The sequence below is a fragment of the Candoia aspera genome, chromosome 7 (genome assembly GCF_035149785.1).
Source record: "Candoia aspera isolate rCanAsp1 chromosome 7, rCanAsp1.hap2, whole genome shotgun sequence".
Classification (NCBI taxonomy): domain Eukaryota; kingdom Metazoa; phylum Chordata; class Lepidosauria; order Squamata; family Boidae; genus Candoia; species Candoia aspera.
Genome location: NC_086159.1, coordinates 27,041,456 through 27,062,994, shown reverse-complemented (window position 1 = coordinate 27,062,994; position 21,539 = coordinate 27,041,456). Strand labels below are relative to the sequence as shown.

Here is a 21,539-nt window from a genome sequence, read left to right as displayed (position 1 = left end):
TCCACATACAGGATCTCACATCCAGCCACCTGGGGAGTGGAACAACTGGCCACCATCAAGTTTAATGATTAAACACAGTGTTTAATCATTTTATGGGTAATCCTTGAACATTTTATCAATTTAAGAGCATAAAAATAAAGCAATCTTAAGGATGATGAATATTTCTCATATTGTATATGAATCTGGCAGGCAAGACATTTATCTTCCACATACTGATTAATGGAGATCAGAACTTTGAATGATTGTTTAAGCAAACCTGCTCAGCTTTTAAAGAAAGAAGGAGAGAAAACAAGAAAGGCTAAAAGCACTATGAAAATGTAATGCATCTCAATCTCTTCTAAACAAATTCAACTTCCCCACACATTTTTCCGACAAAATTACACTGGCCTTTCCAGTCTATCTAGTCTTCTGATGTATGAAATTGTTTAGAGATAAATAAAATTGGTTGGATCAGAAAGTAGATGAGAATCACATTGTGTCCTTTATTGTTATATTAATTAACAATTATAAGTTTTACAGTTTTCAAGCATTTCTTGGGTCCATTGTTAACTAATTACAAGTGGCAAAGAGACCAAAAGGCACTAACTATTCCAGAGTCTGTTTGTTAAATATTTTAAGACCTAATGGATAGTAGTAGTAGAATCCATGTTTAACAAGGAAATCTGAACACCTTAAATAAAGTAGTTTGTAACATAGCACCTACTGTTCAGACAGCATGCCAAATCTTAACATGGATTAAGAAAGAATGCAACTATTGTGTTCACATAACTTGCTATGACCAAACAAATAAACTACATTAGGCTTTAACTTGATGGTAAAGACAATACACTGAACACAATCATTCCAATGTCATTTTATCCTAGTATATTAACATAGTTAAAAATTAGAATAATTTCCATGGCTTTAAAGAGGGAGGGATTAACTACTTCATGAAGGATAACTTTAGTCATGATCATGTATGCTACATCCAGATTCACTAGCACGTATATTCAAGTTACCATATACTGAAGACTTACAATGGGAGTGAGCTATTACCCTCATATTTTACTTATGGGATTGCCATGGGTATTTGACAGGCCACTTCAGAAAACAGAAGTAATGGACCTGGCAGTGATTTAGTCTGATCCAGCAGGGTTCTTCTTATGTCCTTATACAGTCTCTCTCCCTCTCTCCCATCTCTTTAAGAATTTAAAGGTTTTTGAGATACGATATTCGATATTTTTCTGCTTTATTCTAACTCCACAGAGAGAACATATCCCAATCTGGGTTCTCACAAGAACCTTCAAAAGTGAAAAATAAGATTCATCTGCAATGACTGAAGAAGGAATAAAACAACAAGTATCGAGCGACAATACCTATCTCTCCTTTTTTTTCCTCTGTAACACACATTGAAGAATAATTAGTATTGATTTTTCTTGCTTTTATTTTGTTTTGCTAACTCACATAATGTGCTATATATTTCTCCATTTCATCTTCACTGTCTTCTAGTTGAAGTTTTTTGCTCGTCTAATTGTGATGTGACAATTGCATCTAGAGGATTAGGCATGTTTGGCTGGAGTGCAAATACAGGGGGATAGAGAGGGGGAGGATCCAGTTCTGCTTCTCTCTGAGCTCCTGAAACCTATGGGAGACATAATTTCAGGGATTGGGAGAAGAGGAGTGAAAATGGAAAAGGACAAGCAGGAAGGCTAATAGCCCCGCCCTTCCTGCTTCTGAGAGCTAGGACAATTATTCTCACTTACAGATGCTGGCGAAGAGGATCTAGGAAGTGAAAGATTCCCCTCACCCCCACCCCACCCCAATCTCCAATGCCTCCTCAGTTTTCCCGGCAGCACCCCGGGCAAAGAGGTAACGGAGCTGTTCTTCAGCACCGCGGAGCGATCAGTGCATGGGGAGCTGTCCGTTTCAGCACCACCACGTTAATGCAGTAGGTGGAGAGCGGAACTCACAAGGAAAACGAGGCGAGAGACACCGACGGGGAGCGTATCCTGCAGCAAGCCTTTCTGGTTTCCTTATCTTCCGAAGCTTTGCAGAGAGCAGGGAAGAAGGACAAATCCATCTCGAAAATCCATGTGGCAGAAAATCCCCACTCCCCTGCCCAACTGTTAGCTACTACCACTCCTGAAGCTCACCACCTCAAAAAAAAAAAAAGTAGCAACTGCTTCTCTACCACTGCCTTGGAGGAAGAGCCATGGAAGGCAAATCCTCAGCACCTGTTCAGTTGAAAGCAAGGGCTTACAAGAAACTGGCAAGTCTGGCTCGGTGGTGAAAGAAAGAAAGAAAGAGAAAAAGAAAAGCCAACCAGGGACAGAGAAGGAAAGAATTGAAACAAAAACCAGCAATCAGACAAAGTAAAAGGGGAAAACCCAAGGAGTACACACTGGGAAGGAAAGGATTGTTCATGGCGCAGGCTGCAGAGCTAAGCAAGAAGACTGAAGGTTGCATCTCTACTCTTACAGTCTCTAACTGTCTAGGTCCAGATAATGAGAGAGTGTGTTGAGGATGCTGCTTCGGTTGCTGCTGCTGCTGCTGCTGCTCCCCTGTTCACTGTGGAAGCCATCTCCAAATTAGCCATCACATATGGAAACTGGAGACCAGAATTTTAGGAAAAGGGATTAAGGCATCTCATTTTGGGGGGAGGGTTACCTATTTCCTTTCTTATTTTCTTTATAATATTATATATAATATTAACAACTGGAACGGTTTTTTTCCCCCTTTTGAAAATCAAGCCTCTTCTGTGTGATTTTTTTTTTTCATTTACACTGATTCTGTCGGCTTTCTTACCTCTTTTTTTATATATAGATTTCTCTCTATTGATCTCAAATAGTTGTTGTTATTATTATTATTATTATTATTAAGATTATCATTTCTTTTACTAACATTGTACTTACACACACACACAGCCCAAGAATCAGAAAGCAGTTGGGTATTTGTATAATGAAGAATTATGGGGCTCTTTGACAGAGGTGTTCAGATGCTTTTAACCACCGTTGGTGCTTTCGCTGCCTTCAGCCTCATGACCATAGCTGTGGGAACCGATTACTGGCTTTACTCCAGAGGGGTTTGCAAGATGAAAGGAACCGGAGAGAATGAAACCAGCAAAAAGAATGAAGAAGTCATGACCCATTCTGGATTATGGAGAACCTGCTGCTTGGAAGGTATTTAAATCTAGATCTCCCCAATTCCCTCATCTTTCCTACCCCCATGCTCCCCATTCCACCATTTTCTCACTTCAACCCCAATCACAAGGAAAGCAGGGTGTTTGATTTAGTTTCAGAAGAAAAACAGTCAAGTTGTCAATATTAGACAGACACGTACCCATTATCTCCCCCCCCTCCGCCCCACCATTTGTCTCCATATGCCCTGAAATGCTTGCTAATTTCTGGTTTCTGTGGAGTTCCTTTTCAGAATGCAAGTCAAAGGTTGCATAATTGGTATGGGCTGTTAGCTTTATAATAACAGGGGGAAATAACTGGTCTCCGTTTTTGAATTGGGTTGGTGAAGTCTGGGACAGGGAAACCGAAGAAAGAAAAGCAAACTTCCTATCTAGCTGATTTTCTTTGCAACCACCAATATTCTGAAAGTCATGTCGTAGATTTTGTTCTGTCTAGGAGGCTGTCTCATTTGGTAAGCCCAAATGTCCCTCGTTGTCTTGGTCCAGAAGAGTTTCTTTTTTAAACAATGGGAGGGGGAGCTTTTATAATGGTCTCCAGGCAACCAACTGTATAGTTTGGGGTGGATGTGGTGTTTTGTTTGCTCTCCTTTCAAGAACTTGGGGCTGGGGAAGGGAATTTATATGCTCAGCTCTCCAAATGAACAAGTGGTGGAAACAGGAAGGGTGAACACCCTTTCTAACTCTCTCCTTTCCTCCTCCTCTAGTGGGAAAGTGAAGGAGAACATGCCAAGCCTGCTCCCACCCGAGTGATATGCCGGGATGGCAGCCAGAGAAGCCCCACGGCAACTAGCTTCTGAAAAATCAGGCACTGGGAAGAGGCGAGGATCGTAGGGGTATCAGTGTGCAAGGGATGATGATGATGATGGTGATGGTGGTGGTGGTGGTGGTGGTGGTGATGATGCGCAGAGCCACGGAGGGTGAAGTGGACAGTTCAGAACCTCCATAGTTTTTGGGTGCTCGATGGCTAGAAATTCATAATATCCCCGTGCTCTTTAAGATTAGAACCTAGCTTGGGGAAGGGGACAGAGTGGAAACGCGTGTACAGGCTTGTGTTGTGTCCCCGCCTCAAAAACGAGCTAGTCCTGATAGCTGCCAGTGATGCCTGGGCTGGGGACGGGAAACGAATCCCGCAAGATCGTAAAGAGGGGTCGTCTGTAGAAGCAGGAACAGGAACATAAAATGTGCCGATTCTGCCCTAATAGTCCCTCTCTTCCCTCGCCCCAGCTTACCAATCCCTAAAAAAGGAAAGGGGAAGAGAGAAAGCAAGCGCTACTCTTTGGAAACGATTGTAGCCAGGAAGGAGAGTGACTTCCACCCTCCTCCTCCCCCCGCCCCCCGCCCCCCGCCCCGCTCGCCGTTCTTGGTGCAAATGGTTGAGTGATGGCTGAACATGTTTTGAATAGCTAAGTGACTTCATTGAGCGATGGTCTGTTTGACGCATACTGCATTTGGTGCCCTTTCTCTCTCCAAGCCGCTGCCTTTTTAACATATTCTGCAGAGGACCTTCTGCCTGGGTATCTTCAAGCCAGGGGTAGGGGGTGGGGAAGCAAAAGCAGCCAATTAATCCAGGGTGTTTCAAATACACCCCCGGGGGCGCGCGTCCACCTCTTGGGAAGCGAGATTCTGTGTTCCAATATTTATCCATCCAGCCATCCCAACAGCCTATCAGGCAGGCAGCCGGTTCCTTAACCGCGAAATGAAAGCATGATCTGACCTCTCGATGAAAGAATGCCGTCCGCTAGAAAGCTTAAGAAAAGAGGCTTGGAGGAGGAGGACGGGGGCGAGGAAGGAGAAAAGCCCCTTCTTCCTTTGGTGTCCTTCTGTGGGATTTGGGGCTTTTAGGCAGTGGCTGACGGGGAGACGGCTGGAAGCATTCTGGAAGGAGCCAAGCGACCCTTAACAGAGATGTCGCGGGGAGGGAGCCGTTGCCATATCTTGTGATTGTGCGATTGTGTTTCTAGATCCTCGGGCACGTACCTCTGGCTCCAGGACATTTGGCGCGGAGCGGGGAGGTGAGGAGGCGGGGTGTCAAGGAGGAGAGACGGGTGCTTTCTCCTCTCGCCCATTTTTGCACGAGCCTCTCTTCCCCACTCCTCCTCTTCCTCCTTGTTCCCTCCCCTCCCCTCCCCTCCCCTCCCCACGCCCCACTCCCGGCTCGCCTGGGCTGTGATCACCCGGAGATTAAAAAGGCAAGGACATTTTAATTAAAAGCTCCTAATTGTCCCCATCTCAAGACGCGCCGCGTCACCAGCCTCTTGAATTCGGTGGCTCGCGTGCGTGTGCCTGTTCTCAACTGACTTCGGGCTCTGTGCACGCTTGATTCTAGTTCAGCAAAATGGGTGTGAGGTGTACGAGCAGCAGCCTTGGCTCTGGGCCTACCCGGTGCTTCCCCGCTCCCCTGGACTGGGGAACTATTTTACACGCGCGCGACCACACGCCATCCCGCAAAGTCTCGTTTCTTTGCAGCCCGGGTTGAGGAGCCAGTTGAGCGAGCGAGCGAGTGAGCGAGCCGGGCGTGGAAGCTTCTTTACTCTCGACTCTTCTTCCCCAACTCAGTTTCCTTAAGACCCTGGGAAATAAGCAGGCGGGCGCCCCCTCCGCCTGTTGCTCGCCCATTCCCCAAAGCAGTGCCTAGGCAGAGTGTGGCCCGGCGCCAGCTCAGGGGTCAGTGAGCTTCTCGGTTTTAGACTTGCTCCTGGCTCTGCGGAACTCGCCTGAGATCTGAGTGGATCGCCGCCAGACCTAGTGCCCCAAAAGGGCCGGCCTTTGCAGGACTGTGGTCTTTCTTCAACCCCTGGCCCCAGAAGAAAAACCTCGAGGGTGTTTCTGATCTCTCGGCTTTCAATTACGCGGTGGGTCTCCCCTGAGAAATTCTTGTCCTATGTTCTGAAGAGGGGGGAAAGAGACCATTCGGAAATTTCCCCCCACCCCGGCTGAACTTGATCACAGGGGAGGGAAGGAGCATCCAGTGACTCTGCCTCCTGCCAAGGTTTGATTGATAAACTGCTTGGCTGGATTCACGCAACACACTAGACTATAGCACTAGGTAGACTGTGATGCAGTGTGCTTTCAGAACTCAGACCTTGTCTTAGCATGTGTATGAACCAAGCCATCATCTTAAATCATAATGTAATTTATTTTTCTGGCCATAGCGTGTGAACACCAGAATTGTCCTTTGCTAACCTAAGTCTAGTGTTTAGCGTATTGTGTGAACTTAGCTAATGCCTTTGTGTATAGATGGCCTGGTCCATACAATACATATATATATTAAATAAATACAATGTGTTTCTTTGGTTTTGGATGAGTGTGAACCAAGTCATTGCCATCTACAAACTTAGTGGTAGCTTAGTGTGTTGTTTGAACCCAAATAATTGTGGTTTATTAAGTAAAATATGATTAAACAAACTTCACCTTCTCCTGTGAGTATCTGAAGGAATGCTGAAATAACTTCTTCAAGTTGGGACTTCATTTATTTAAGGTAGCTTTTGTTTACAGAGTTTTTATTCCCTGGCAAGAGGGATTTTAGAATTGAAGTAATTTCTGTGGTTTTAGGAAAGGATCTGATTTTCCTCTGAAAGTGTGAGAACCAAAACAAAGCAAAGCAAAACCAAAGCAAAAATATATTTATACCTATATCAAGGAACAGTTCTTTTTGGATCTTCCTTTTTTAAGAAGCTGTGTGGGTCATGCTTGTGTTAAAACATGGGATAGGACTCTGTGGTTAGCTATTGAGGTCCTTCTGCCTGTCCCCTCAACGTTAGAATTTTGCCTCCTAATATGAAACTAATTATTTTGCACAGTAAAACCATCTTCCAGGTAGAGTTTTGTTAGATAATGTGCAAATCCATTTAGGACAGAAAAATAGCTTATGGATGTAAAAAAATTCCATCAGGTTCTTTAGATGTTTTATACCTCATGAGTACACACACCTATATACAGAGTCCTACTTCTGTTCCTCATTCATTGAGCAAAGGGCAAGGTTTCAACTACTAAAATAACACATCTTCCTAGCAATATTTCCAGCCTGGAAAAAATATATATTCTTTCGCTCATATCCCCCCCTCCGCCACAACAACCCATAGCCATTGATAAGGATATAGTACTATTTCCTTGATTGTTAACTGAGGCTACCTAATTTTCAGAGTGATGTACTGTGGTGTTTAGATGGCAAAGGAAAGAAAAACATGTGTGTTCTCCCCACCCTGCAAAAGTTGCCTAAGCTAAGGTGACCTCTGGCTGGCCCCAATGGTCTTTCCAATTCAAATGAATGAGGACAGGGATTGATTAATATTACTAGTTAATAGTGACATCAATCTGTTCTCATTGTTTTCTGCTTTTACAGCTGGATAGTTACAGAAGTAAGCCTAATCAGATACGATGGACTTAGCTCTCTGTTCTTTTCTTTGTAAAACATACTCAACAGGAGTATGACTGTCTCTAATGTCACCTTAATGTTATACTGTGGGAGGCATTGAATTGGGATTTGCAGGGCAGTCAAGCAGGGTCTCACATCCTTTCGGGTCAGGGTTAGATAGACTGAATGAGAGCTGGGGTGTTCAATTCGATACTGAATGTAGTGCCAGAAGCAATTTTATCTAGCCCCTAACGGTCCTATTTGAAAAGTTAATACCATATAGTAGAAACTATGCCCACGGTTTAATCCACAAGGAGAAAACACATTTGTATCAAAGTTTTTCAAAATTATGTTACATTTCCTTTTTGGGCTCTGAATGTATCATGTAAATTTTTGTATATAATGTTCTGGTTCAGCACATGTGTTCCATGGAGACAGGCTGCTATTATTATTATTATTATTATTATTATTATTATTATTATTATTATTTTATCCCAACTTTTTTAGATATATAAAATAACTCAAGGTGGCAAACATACCTAATACTCCTTCCTCCTCCTATTTTCCCCACAACAACCACCCTGTGAGGTGGGATGGGCTGAGAGAGACTGGCCGGCCCAAGGTCACCCAGCTGGCCTTCATGCCTAAGGCGGGACTGGAACTCACAGCTCCTGCTTCTAGGCCGCCACTTTACCCAACAGCTGCTTGCTCAAGGATAGGAAAGAATGTTCAGGAATGCATAATTCACAATGAAGACATTGCAGCACTGAATCCTTTAACTCATTTTTTTCTCCTAATCAAAACTCCAAATTGTTTTTCCACCTGTACATTCAAAAAACGTCTTCGTAAGAACATAGGACCATAGGAAGCTACCCAGGACTCACTCAAACCATCAAGCAGCTCTCTGGGATTTCTTTTAGACAATATTTTTTCTAGCTCTCCCTGGAGAGGCTATGGATAAAATCTGAGGTCTTTGGCCTGTAAAGCAAACTGAACACAGCAAACTGGTTGTTGTTGTTGTTTTTTGCCAGATGTTGATAACTTTATAGTGGATATTCAGTATTTGGAGAGCAGTCATATTTTTGTAGCAAATATGCTCTGTCCCCGTTGCCCATACCTGAAGGACAGAATGAGAACCACTCCCAGTCCAAAAAAGTATCTGATTAAAAGAAAAAGCTGATAATATGCTGAGCAAGAAACTATTTCAAAGGCAGTTACCTTGATCTTTCAGGACAGGTTAAATCACAGCTCCTTATGCAAATATGTGAGGAAGAAAAATCTTTTAAGATTACTGAAGTAATTATGATTACTGATTACACAGCAGATACATAGAAAATACTCCAAGCTATTCACATCTGTATCAGTGTGCTATATGATTTTCTTACAAATGAACATGGTTAGAGTTGACTCTATAGGGAGATAGGGAGGTTAAGAACTTATGTCTAGAGCAGCCTTCAACTCAACTACAGCCCAAGAACCCAGGTAGGAATTCTGGGAATTGCAATCCCAACAACTGTGGAGGATGCCAGGTTGAAAAGGGTTGCCACAGAGACTTACCTAGGTGCAAGTTCAGCTGAATTCAAGAAGACTTCCAAGCAAGCTTTTAGCTTTTTGCTGCAGCAGATTAATTTTCCATACTGGGTCTTGGGAAAGGATCATTTCAGTCTTTAATTGCTCATTTTGCATGTCAAACAAATGAAATCTGCAGCCTTGCTTCTGCCACACTATTTGTTCTTGCAGAATTTTTTTTTTCCTCTGATGGCCATTTCTCGCTGGCTTCTACCTATTAATTTTGATTAGTATTAGATCTGAGCTCCTCATTAGTAGGTGTTAATATGGTCTTTCTCTACAGAGATCCAAAAATAAAAAAAGATGGTTTTGTACTTTATGAAGCAAATAGGAAAAATGTGATTTTCTTTCACTTTTTGGTTATAGGCTTTGTTATGTCATTGCTATCAAAGAAAGATTGGTTACTAAGACCTGTATATAAGCAGAGGATGGAAAGAACAATCTACTAAGAGGAAATATGGGGGATGCAAAGAAGGTTAGATATCACAGGTGGGTTGCCTAGAGTGATGACAAGAAGTGGAATGCAGAATCTGATGTTGAAAAGAAATACCATCTAGGAAATCCTTTTTTTTTTTGAAGGATGCTAACAAACTACTTGCTTCCCCTTTGCAGGAAGTGTAATCTTGATCATCACAAAAGCCAGCCCTTGACAGAAACTGAGGTAGAAGGCAGGCAGCTGTTAGCTAGCTTCTGTCTCACTTTTCTCACATTACTGGGACCAAACCCCTATTATTCAATCTCAGTCTCTCATCTTTTTCTGCCAGCTCCATCTCCTGCCTCTGTCACCTGTGTTTTGTGTGTGCGTGCATGCTCACACACACACTCAGGCCCCTGTGTAATTCTGCCATTGCCCTTCAGTCTCAGCTTGTTCTCAGTTTTCCAATTGCTTTTATATTAATCAGTCATCAGCATTTTTTCTGATAGACACCAGTTGTGACTGGCAATGGGCATGCTGTTCCAGTTTTGGAGCCTGCTGTCCTTGGCCTCCTCAGTTTTGCCAGCCCCAAACACCTGCGAATAGTGCTAAGACTTGCACAGCTCTGCTCTTGCACATCCAGGCAGATTTATAATACAGCCTGCTGTTCCAGCCTGAGATTTCCTCTGAGCACAACATTCTTAATTGCTATGGATGAAGGCAGGATGGTTGTAACTTTTCTGCATAGAGCACTGTGTTGCACACAGAGCAGCAAGCAACTGCTGAGCACACTACACATGCCAGTGGCTTGCTGTCCAGATGCAGCAGAGATTGGGTACGAGATGTAGCTCAGTCATGCTGTGCAGATATGAAGCCCAGTCCTTGACATTTCTGACTGAAACAATGTTCTTCAACATCAGGGCTTATCTGACATCTGCTGCTAGAGCTGTGGCCTAGATGAACAAGCCCTCTCTCCTGCATAAGCTTGCTTGCAGAATGTATGATCTGTTATATTTTCCTTTCTTCTCCAAAAATGCCTGAAGGTAGAGAAAAGTCAGAGCTTCTTTCGGGAAACTGATGTGGAGACACAGATTTTGTCAACTTGGTGATCGTCTGTATATACATGCTTGATTTGGTTTTATAAACAACTCTTGACTTCTGTAGACTGGTTTGAAGGATAGAGATAAACGATTAGGCTTAGTGAGGATTCTTATGCAGTCCTCAAAGATGGATTGTACAAAAAAGAATTAAGAGAAAGATCATTGCTTTTGCTGCACGTGAGTTCACATCCTGAAATGTACCACCCTAACAAAAGTGTGAGGTTAATATAGGGAAAGGGCTGTCAAAGCTACGCTGTAGTAGCAACAACAATAACAACACTCTCTATACCACTGGGAGCAAAATAATGGAAAAAGAAACCTTTCCAACATTTTCAGGGATGCTGAGGGAAACCTTCTTTGATAATCTCTCTTCTTTTTTGCTGCCTTTGTATGCCTTGAAGAAACCATCTTCTCTATGCATATAAGCCCAGATATTTCCAAATCTCTGAAGCCCAGTAAGTCATCAACTCAATGAGTAATCTAGGATCTAATTTCATGGAGATCTTGCCCAGTTCTAAACTATTCTTGCACCCTTCCTAAGATGACACTGGTACTGGGGAAAAAAGATGCTATTCAGGGCTGCCACATTCACCTTTTATAAAGGAAAATGGTGCTTTATATTTCTTCCTTCCTTTCTTTCTTCAAGGATATGAAAATAAGTTGATAGGTTAAGAAGTATTTTAAAAACATGCATCTAATAAAGTTAACGAGAACACTCTTTAAACTCTCTCTACCCCCATCTTACTCCTACGTATGTGTATAAAATTTTTACAGCAAGGTTTAAAATGAAGGAAATAAAGAGGAGGGGCAGTTATGCTGGAGTCCTTTGAATTTTTTTCCTCTTTAATGCATGCCTTTAAAATGACCTGGAAATTCCACAGCTGTAGGCTAAACTGGGAAGTTGAAAAGCAGCCAGAAAAAGACAATGGCAAAACACTTTTGTACTGTGGACAAGAAAACTACATTGATGTTTTTATGTGGTTGAGCATAACTTCAGGGAAATTTTATTTTTACTTTCACTTAAGAGAAAGGACCAAACCCACCCATCCTCCCTCCCCCCAACAACCTCATTCCTCGTTCCACATTTGTTATCTCTTTGCTGCTTTTCTTAAACCCTTTTTCTTTTCTTTTCTTTTGTGTTGGCCATTTATACTTTTGTATTCAGCTCTATGTCATTTTTCTCTTATCCCTATGTTCTATCATCATTCTGTAGACTTTCCATCTCACAGTTTCTCACTATTGGTTCCTCTATCCCTTTCAATGAACCCTTTTCTTTGTTATTATGACATTTCCTGCTATTGTTCACACCTTGTTTAAAATTGCCTCTGATCCCTATCTTCTCAGCCTCTTTCTTTCTTCCAACTGAGAAATAAGGAAGCTGCTTTTGCTCATAAGGATAAGGAAAGCCATATCATATATGTCTGTGCACCTCCACATACATTTCCCTTTCTCAGCTCATGGTTCCCACTTCTACCACCTCTGAGAAGAAATTGGACCTGGACCTTTTCTCTCATTGTATCTCTGGCTTTGTTTGCAGGACACCCCTTGTATCTTCTTGTATTTTTATACCTTGTGGCTGCTAATAAATATGTAGGCTGGAAGAAAGTATCATCACAAGTACAACCAGGTAGATGTTTAGCTTTGCTGCTATAGTTATGCAATCCAGTCTTCCCCAAATCTGATACCTTCTAGACAAATAGAACTACTGTATGTGGATAGATGACTGGGAATGATGGGAATTGTGGGAATCTGATGGAATAGTTCCACCAATGGTGGTTGATGCAATTAATGTTTTAGGAGAAAGTATATACTGTACATTCCTTTGAAACAAATCTTTGCTATCATTGACATTTGGCAATAACATTCTACACAACAGTATATACCTGAAACAATTCAGAAGCTGAGGCTTTCTAAACATCAGACTTTTCCCCATATATGTATAGACCTTTTTATTTTTACATTAATATAGGATAGTCTTCTAAAATTTCCATTTACATAGTAATTTATGTTCCGTGTTATCAATCCCACACAGTTCTATCCTGAATTAACTCCCTTTGCAAGAACACTTAACCAATTTGTATTGCAGTAAGTCCAAAGGCTGCTGAATAATTGACTGAGTTAGTACTTCTGACATGTCCAGCCAAAGTTTTCCAGAGAAGGAGTAGGTGTGAGATAATGTCAAGAAGTAAAATTCCAATACCATTTTGTGCTTGGTGAAGTTCTTAACACAGAGATTCCTAAGATGAATAGCAAGTTGTTCAAAGCTTCACTCTTCTGACAGAAAAAAATCCATTTTAACTTTCTTCACAATGGTGACTTGTTTTATCATACATGACAACCTTTCTGGTGTTAGGATTCTTACAGTGCAAATGTCTCTGTAACATCTTCCTACAATGACATACACAAAGTACTGGGAAGGCTCTTGATCACTGTTCTTTATTAGTAGAAACGGTACTAGGTAGTAAGATCAGAAATTCCTACCCAATCAGAAAGCAATCAAGATATACTGTAGTACCTATCGGATAATGGAATTTGACAACAAGAATGCAACTATTTTTTTTCTTCCTAGAATGCAACTATACCTGTCTATAATTCATATCTGGATTAATAATACATTCAAAACCAAATGATGAATCAGAGACTTAATATTTTATTGTTTTATTGAATTTTTAATACAGTAGTAGCTTTAATAGTTGTATGTTGTTGGGTTTATTTATATCTTTTATTGTTTCTGTTGTAATTTTTAATTGTTGTGAGCCACCCAGAGTTGCATTGGTGTGTTGGGCAGCTATAGAAATTTGATCAATAAATAAAATATCAATTTTCCCATGTTGGCAGAAAGACAAAGAGACATTTGAACCAACTGATATTAGGAACTGCCTTCTTTGACTTGCTCATAGGTGGTAGCTACAGTCATAAAAGAGGGAGTTGAACTACTGGCATGGCCTTTTTCTTCACCTTGGCACTTTCCTATGCAAACGTTTCCTCTTTTTTCTGATTGCCATGTTTGAATTCAGGCAATTCACTTCATGCTGATTCTCTACCTCCTCCTTGGTAATCCTTATAATAGGAAACTCAGGTAACAAATATTACTGAACCCAGAACTGAAAAAATAAGAAGGGCATAAGGGCATACTTCATATTACATCCTTGCAGGAGTGCAAAGGTAGTTTATTCAAAAGAATAGGTTAAGAAAAACAAGTAAATCCCAAACTAACCTAAGGAGACTAAGCAAACTCTGTCCTGTTAGTGAGCAGGGACAGTGAAATAGTTGGCTTGTGCACCTAGGAATAGTGCATACAGCCGATTATTTCAATCACTGAATAATCCTATTAAGAAGAGACTGTGAGATTTTACTAAGAATCCAGTTTTCATTTTGATACCCCATATATGTATTTGCTATTCTCCTAGACTGTGCAGCATATGATGTAGAGCTGCTGCTTCTTAACTACCACCTAGTTCATCTCAACTAGGCAATACGTGGCCCTCCAGATATTGCTGAATTACAGTTCCTCATTGTTCAAACCATCATAGGGATGTCGCGAGTTGTAATTCATGAACATCTGGAGGATCATGCATTGCTCTTCTCTGCCAGACAGTAACATTCTTTAACCTGGTCACCTCCTGAAGCTTTCAGTTCCCATAATTCTGAGCCAGCACAGCCATGATTGGGCAAGGCTGTAACAAACTAACATCTCAGAGCATGAAGGAAGAACTGTTCTGCTGAATGTTATTTCTGCAGGATTTATCGTGGGAAGTTGCTGAAACCAAGAAGGCATTCTCTCAAAATGTATGTTGGGTAGAACAGTGGCTTCAAAAAAATCCTTCATGAAGGATCTTTTCAGGTTGTCTCCCACTGTTTATCATGCTAACCACCCACCCTAAAAGCATGCACAGCTTCAACATATGTCCACTGTACCAAATGTCTATGCCTGGTTTGGTTTATAGGCTGCTCAGAGTCAGTTCTGAATGGAATAGCCTAAAAGCCCAGTAAGTGAGTGAGTGAGTAATTGATTATGTGCCATCAAGTTTTTGTTGACTCTTAGCGACCACATAAATAGATTTTCTCCATGACAATCTGTTCCTAACCTGATCTTTCAGGTCTTCCAATGGTGCATTCATTGCCACTTTAACTGAGTCAATCCACCTGGCTGCTGGTTGTCCTCTTCTTCTCTTTCCTGCTACCTTTCCCAGCATTAGATTCTTCTCCAGAGAGCTAGGTTTTCACAAATATGTCTAAAGTAGGATGTCTAAATCTGTGCCTCAAGTGAGAACTCTGGTCATTTGTGCCTCAAGTGCCTCAAGTGAGAACTCTGAGTTGATTTGTTTGATGATCCATTTGCTTGTTTTCTTGGCTGTCCATGATATTCTCAGGAGTCTCCTCCAACACCAACATTCAAAAGCATCAATACTCTTCCTATCCTGCTTCTTCAAAGTCCAATTTTCACTTGCATGGATTGTCACCAGGAATACTATTGCTTTCACAATTCTGATCTTTGTAGATATAGACACATCATGGCATTTGAATATCTTTTTTTGAAGGCCTTCATGGCTGCCCTACCATGTGCTAGTCTGTGGCATGTTTCTTAAATATGAATAAGTAAATGCATTAATAAAGTTTCTTCCTGCAATTGTATTTTTAGCAGCAGTCTTTCCCAAACTGGGATCTACTAGATATGTTAGGCATAGAAATTTGGTACTACCCCAATTCCCACCATCCCTACAGAATATGGGTGGGTGGAAGTTGTACTCACACATATCCGAAGGGCTCCAGGTTGCCTCATAACTGGCCTGCAATCAGTCAGAATGCAAATGACAGATTTCTCATAAAAGATAAATGCATTCAGACCTAGAGAATCTTCCTTCTGGCTATTATAAGCCCTATACTAACATGGATATTCACTCCACTTACATGGAATTTCATACTGGGAAAACTAGACAACATTTGAGAGATTTGAATCTGGGAACATGAAAGATCCACACTCAAAATTTGGTTTTGTAATGATATCCTACTGACCACAAAGGGATCTATCCAGCATTCATCTGAAAAGCTCTGAGGCTAGACAGTCCTTCTCACACAAACTTGCCTGAGTGTAAGGCTGTGAAGAGTTTATAGGGACGAGTAGGGAAAGAGGTATCAGTTTTCATTTAAAAGGAATTGGGGTTTTTTTTCCCCTCAGCACACAAATGATTATATGATTATACACAAATGATTATTCTGCTGATTTTTAAGGATTTGCATTTTCAGACATCTTGAATCTTGATTGCGATCTTGCTACTTCGAACCTTTGCATTTCATAATGCCTGTTGGGGCAGTTTCCATCTTCGTTCTTCAGCCAACATTCCTCATGTTTTGCCCCTATTTCCCATTTGGGAAAATGTCTAGGCTGAAACAATTGGCTGCCTGAGGAAGAGCAGCAAATAAACTTCTTGGCCCAAGTCAAGATGCACAGTATTCATAGCAAGTGCAGTTGTTTTGACCTTCAAGTCTGGAAATATCACAAGTATGCCTTCCTAGAAACAAAAGGATAGCCTTGAGTTATTTATAAAAATAATAAAGGTGGGATAGAAAATAAATAAAATAAAATAATTGACACCACTACCAACAACAAGAAGGATGTTTCTGTCTGACTAAACACAGTATCAGTTACACTTAGGATATTTTTTAAATTTCATAATTCAAATTAATCCATGGTTTGCTGAAACATGGTTTAATGACAATGCTGCAATTGACTAGATTAACACATCATACTATACCGTAAATCACCTGGATTTGAGTGAGATGCCTTTGAGCGAGATTCTAGGACCAGCCTCCAAACAGTAGGGAGGGCCATGACAAAGTGAATGGGAACAAAATATAACTACACTGTGTTTAATTTAATTTGAATATAATTAAAATTAATTACATGCAGTTAATATTACTTTTTATGTATTTCATAATTTTCCACTTCCACTGAATTAAAAATTACAATTTGGTGGCAATAATTGAAAGTGTTCTATGATCTATAGCAGGGTTTCTCAACCAGGGTTCTGTGGAACCCTAGGGTTCCACGAGAGGTCACTAGGGGTTCCCTGGGAGATCACAATTTATATAAAAACCTATTTCAAAATTGGGAAATAATTAAACATTATTTTATACATTAAACTTACATTAAAGAGGTAAGTTTCATTCTTTATTTTTAATTTAAGAACACTGTAAATGCATACAGGCCTACAGGCCTACACATGAAATGAATATAATAATTTTGTAACGTCTGGCCTATATTTGAGCCTGAATGTGCAGGGGTTCCCTGAAGCCTGAAAAATATTTCAATGCTTCCTCCAGCGCCAAAAGGTTAAGAAAGGCTGCTCTATACTCAGGAGGAGAACAACATGGAACTCTCTTTACCAACTAGGTTTATACTAAACCAAAGACAACCCCTATTATGGCTTAGTTTAATGGGTGCAGCTAGTTTTAGTGTAAACAGCTATACACTATCCACTATCCACTACAGAGGATAGTTTCATTTTTTGTCTTTTCACATTCACCACCAAAAGGTATATTTTAGAGTGGGGAGTGAGATGTAAGTTGGAATTAAGTGCATTTTGTCTGTATAACTTACACTTGTAATTAATGTGCAATAAATTTGTTATGCACTAGCCAGCCTTTCATCTGTTTTGGTGCAGTTCTTTGTAACTTCTCAGCTTGGCAATATTTTGATAATATCTTTTTTCTAGTGTATCTTTAATCAAATGAAAGGACAGCTTTCCTCTGAAATCAGTGAAAAACAGGGTATTGCAGAAAATTTCAGCAATTCTACTGATACATGATGAGATGCTCAGGCAGTTCTCATTGGAATGACAGTTTGACTTTTATATACAACTAGAGGCTAATAGTTTTGCAAGGGTAGGGTAAAAGCCTTTAAACAAAGCTTGTAATTCTGGCATTGTCTTCATCTGTACTAGTTTAATGGATTTAACTGCAAAGCCAAGAACATAGGAAGAACCCTGCTTGATCAGGCCAATGGCCCACCTAGTCCAGCATTCTGTGTCATCTAGTGTTCAGCTGAGTGCTTTTAGGATGCTCATTGGCATTGGATGTTTCCACTGAACTTTGATCTAGGGAAGAAATCTAAGTAAGGACAGAGGCAAGTAAGAAAAGGAATGTTTTCCATAGGACTTGATGGGAGGGAAGGTGTTTTCATATGGACAAAATACTGACATCTGGCAGGTCAAGTACTGCTGGTCCTCTGAGGTAGGCTTTGCAATCTGGAGCCTTTAAATATATTAGGGTTACAATTCCCAGAAAGCCCAACCAGATTAGTCAAGGCTGTAATCCAACATATCAATGGGCATTACATTGGCCAATTTAACATCATTCAAAATATATGTGAATATATCCTTACCGGGGTAAAGAAAAGTATGCTGCGTCTTTTCAGATGTATCTTCCTTTATAACCCCTACATGCCTTGGCCTCTGGTGTTAAAACAGATTTTGGTGCTGAGTCCAAGGACGAAGTAAGTAGGATGTGTTATCTGCACACCTGCATAGAATCACCCTTTGAACCTGTCTTATGGACTTGGATCCACCTGGAGATGCATCATCCACCTGGAGATGATGATTTAGTATGATACTTATCCTTCCAGAGTATGGCTGTACTTTATCCCTCTAATATAGGTTATTATGCCATTTCCCAGATAGGAGGATCGATGCTTCAGAAATTCTATGCTGCTGGCTGAACTGAGAAGAGCAAACTCAAGTTTCAGTATGCCAGTTAAACTCCTACTTTTATTCCCTCTGCAGCCATGCAGGAGTCTGTAGACTCAACAGTGAACTTGAAATTTGTGCCATTGGATGGCATATGTTGCTTTTGTTGTTCTAAATACCCGCAAGGCAGAGTATGTGTTTTTTAGTTTGTTTTTGTTTTTCTCACAGATTAGTATAATTCATGAGTCACTCTGCTGAGAAAAAAAAGGAGAGAATGAGAGAGAGAGAGATGATTTTATGTTCGCTGTTGAAGAAAACTGGGTACTTACATAAGAAATTGGCATACATTGAGTCAGACCAATGTTCCACAGACTGTCTACCTTAAAGTGTGTAGCATTAATTTGCTACCTGTCAGGTCATCATTAAAAATGCTGGGGGTTATCACTAGATTTCCATTGTCAAGAGTGAGGGGGGATAGTCTTTGAGCTATCTTCCTTTCCTCCATTATTGAGAAGCATTTCAATATTTCACAAGATTTAGAAAGACACAGTGACTTCAAATCTCAGTTGTTATTTTTCTGTGTGCTTCATTATAAAAATCCAGGTCATCCTAAGTGGGAAGCTGTTTCCTTCAAAAGTTTTGCCCCTCTGGATATAGGTTAAGAGAAAAAGAAATATCCTATTGGTCAGGCATGCAGGTATTCAGTGTTCAAGAGACAAGTACATTTTGAAATATGAGCTAATAAGGCCAGACTACATCAAGGAGAAGTGACAGGTGATATCCTTCCACTGTGAGCCACCTTGGACTCTGTTGATGATGAAAGGTTATTTGAGGTCTTCTGACAACCCTTCCACAATATCTCAATGGCCAACGTGACTGCAATATCAGCTATTCTTTCTGCTTTCAGGACCCAAGAGGATAAAAGGGTAAACATGATAAAAGAAGGCCTGTCTGATGATTACATTAACCTCAGCAGACATAATATTTCCAACTGCTAGTTAGAATATACACTGTATTCCCAAATAGCCAGTTAAAAAGCCTAAATAATATGTGGATGAACAACAGCAATGTGCTGGTCTATGTGGCCCAGAAGAAGTCTAAGCCCCATGTGTATTTCATATATAAGCTCCTATTGCTTCTCATTGTTGGTGGAGCAATTCCATGCCAGCTCAGAGATGTCTCTCAAGTCATAATTCCCCTTCTCATGAGACAGCTAGTTTGTGTCAGGAACTATTCAAAAATGGTGCACAAGCTTCTTGATTCTGCATCCCTGCCTCCAAATTCCTTCCTCTCTTTGTCTCACTGACCCCCTTCCATTTATTTTGTGCTTTCATTCACTCACTCTTCTTTGCCCTTTACAAATAACAACAACCCAAAACAACAAGAAGAGGGAGGGAGGGAGGGAGAAAGAAAATGAACTGTAAATAAATTCTGGGCCCTCTACAGAATAATTTTAGTCTGGACCACAGCATTAAAACTGCAGGTCACTTTTAGAAATAAATGTATATGCTGGTTGTACTCACAATTAGCATCATGTCTTATTTGCATCAAGTATACTGTAAGTGTAAAAGGACAGCGTTCTTCTTAGTTCCCAGAATCCTTTACAGCATATAGAATTCTTTAGCTGCCCTATAAGAGTTTTTCATTTATTTAATACATTTCTATCCCATCATTCCTCTATCACGGATACAAATTAGCATGTGTAGGGTTCCCACATCAGGCTAATCCATATGACCTTCCTACCTCAGCATGAGTATGGGCTCCTGACCACTTTTCAGAGGCAGATACATGTGGCATTGTCCTCTACCTGTACCCAACTCCCCCAGAAGGCAACTCTTGCCTGTCATTTTCTGCTATGAGTTAAAAGTAGTGCTTCGTGCCTTGTGCCAACTCAGGTAGTGCTGTCTGGTTCACCTACTGCTCCTCATTTCTTTGTAGGCACAAACTCCTCCATTCCACTTGATTGCTGGAGTGACAGGAATGCCTCCTCCCCTCCAATCACCAGCCACCACTCTCCATGGCCTTTTTTTTTTTACAAGTTCACTAGTGTAATAGTGAACAGCTAGCTTATTCAACAAGATAATTGATAGAACAGTGAAACATGGATTCTCTCTTTCTCTCTCTCTCTCTTTTAATGAGGAGAAATTGCCAAGAATTCTGCCACTTTCTCCTTCTAGCCCTAGTTACAAGTTAGTGGTCTGCTAGAACCACCTAATGGTGCAGAGCTTAACACAGCAGAGGAGATGCACACAGAAAAGGAATATTATCTTCAATAGCTTCAATGAGCACATCAGAGAAACACAGGTTATTGATCTTATACACTCAGCCCTCCCAAGCATAAAGAATTACAAGCTTAGAGTAGGTTCAAAGTAAAAGTAAAAAAGAGTTTTACTGACTTTATTCTTTGTTAGTTATATCCATCTTCGGTGGAAAAATGATGTTCCTCGTTTCTTCTGTTCTTTCCCTATACTTAGTTCACCCTTAGCCTTCATAGCTGCTAAGTGTTGTGTGGAGAAAGGGCTAGGCACATGGCTTTAGGCCCAGGATGGAGACAGAAGCAAAACAAGCTTCTTCTCCGATGGTGAAGGAGGAAGAGAGAGAGAGGAAATTGGAGTGGCAACAAACAGCTTCCTCAATAGCACTGTGAGTTGCATCCTGGGACAATTGCATCCTGGGACAAATGCATTTATATGCTAATGAGGCATGCCAGATTTGCCAGGACCTGCAACAACAAAGAAATGGTGAAGCTATTTTTCTTTTTTTCTTTTTACCATCCAGGAGGATAATGAGGCAGGGAAATCCACCAATCAGGGGCTGTAGTAAATGTGGTCCAGAAAAAACACAAGGCCATCACAGTGGCCAAAGCAGAGGAAGGGGGTGAAATCTGGAAAGGGATTTCTTAAACAAGCTTTATTTCCAGCTGGTTTATTTGTAGCAGTTTAATTTAAGGTTGCATTGTGGACAAGCCTATGCTCTGTCTTCCCAGAATTACCAGATCCAACTGCTTTAGGGGACCAAAGCATGTCAAAGAACATTCTGAGACGAATGAGGATTTTGCTATTTATGAAATGCAGAGACAGTGAACTTCATGATGTTCTATTTTTTCTATATTAATGAGGCTAAATAGGCTGGGTGTTGTGGCAAGATACAGATCTGTGTGTGTAAGCTTTAAGCTGTCAAACTCCACTGTATGTGTTTTGCATTAAAATATCAGGAGGGAAAAACCACTTTTAGGCATAGA

The 21,539-nt window shown here is 40.9% G+C and overlaps 1 protein-coding gene across 2 annotated transcripts in view; it reads left to right on the top strand.

Moving 5' to 3' along the window:
- Positions 1–2,947: 2,947 nt before the first annotated feature.
- Positions 2,948–21,539, top strand: part of CACNG2 (calcium voltage-gated channel auxiliary subunit gamma 2) — a 130,860-nt gene continuing 112,268 nt past the window's right edge. Inside the window, exon 1 of one of the 2 annotated variants that reach the window (XM_063308361.1) lies at positions 2,948–3,158. In XM_063308361.1, coding sequence (XP_063164431.1) covers positions 2,948–3,158 — 211 coding nt within the window. The remainder of the gene's footprint in view (positions 3,159–21,539) is intronic. The other variant, XM_063308363.1, reaches the window with a different exon arrangement.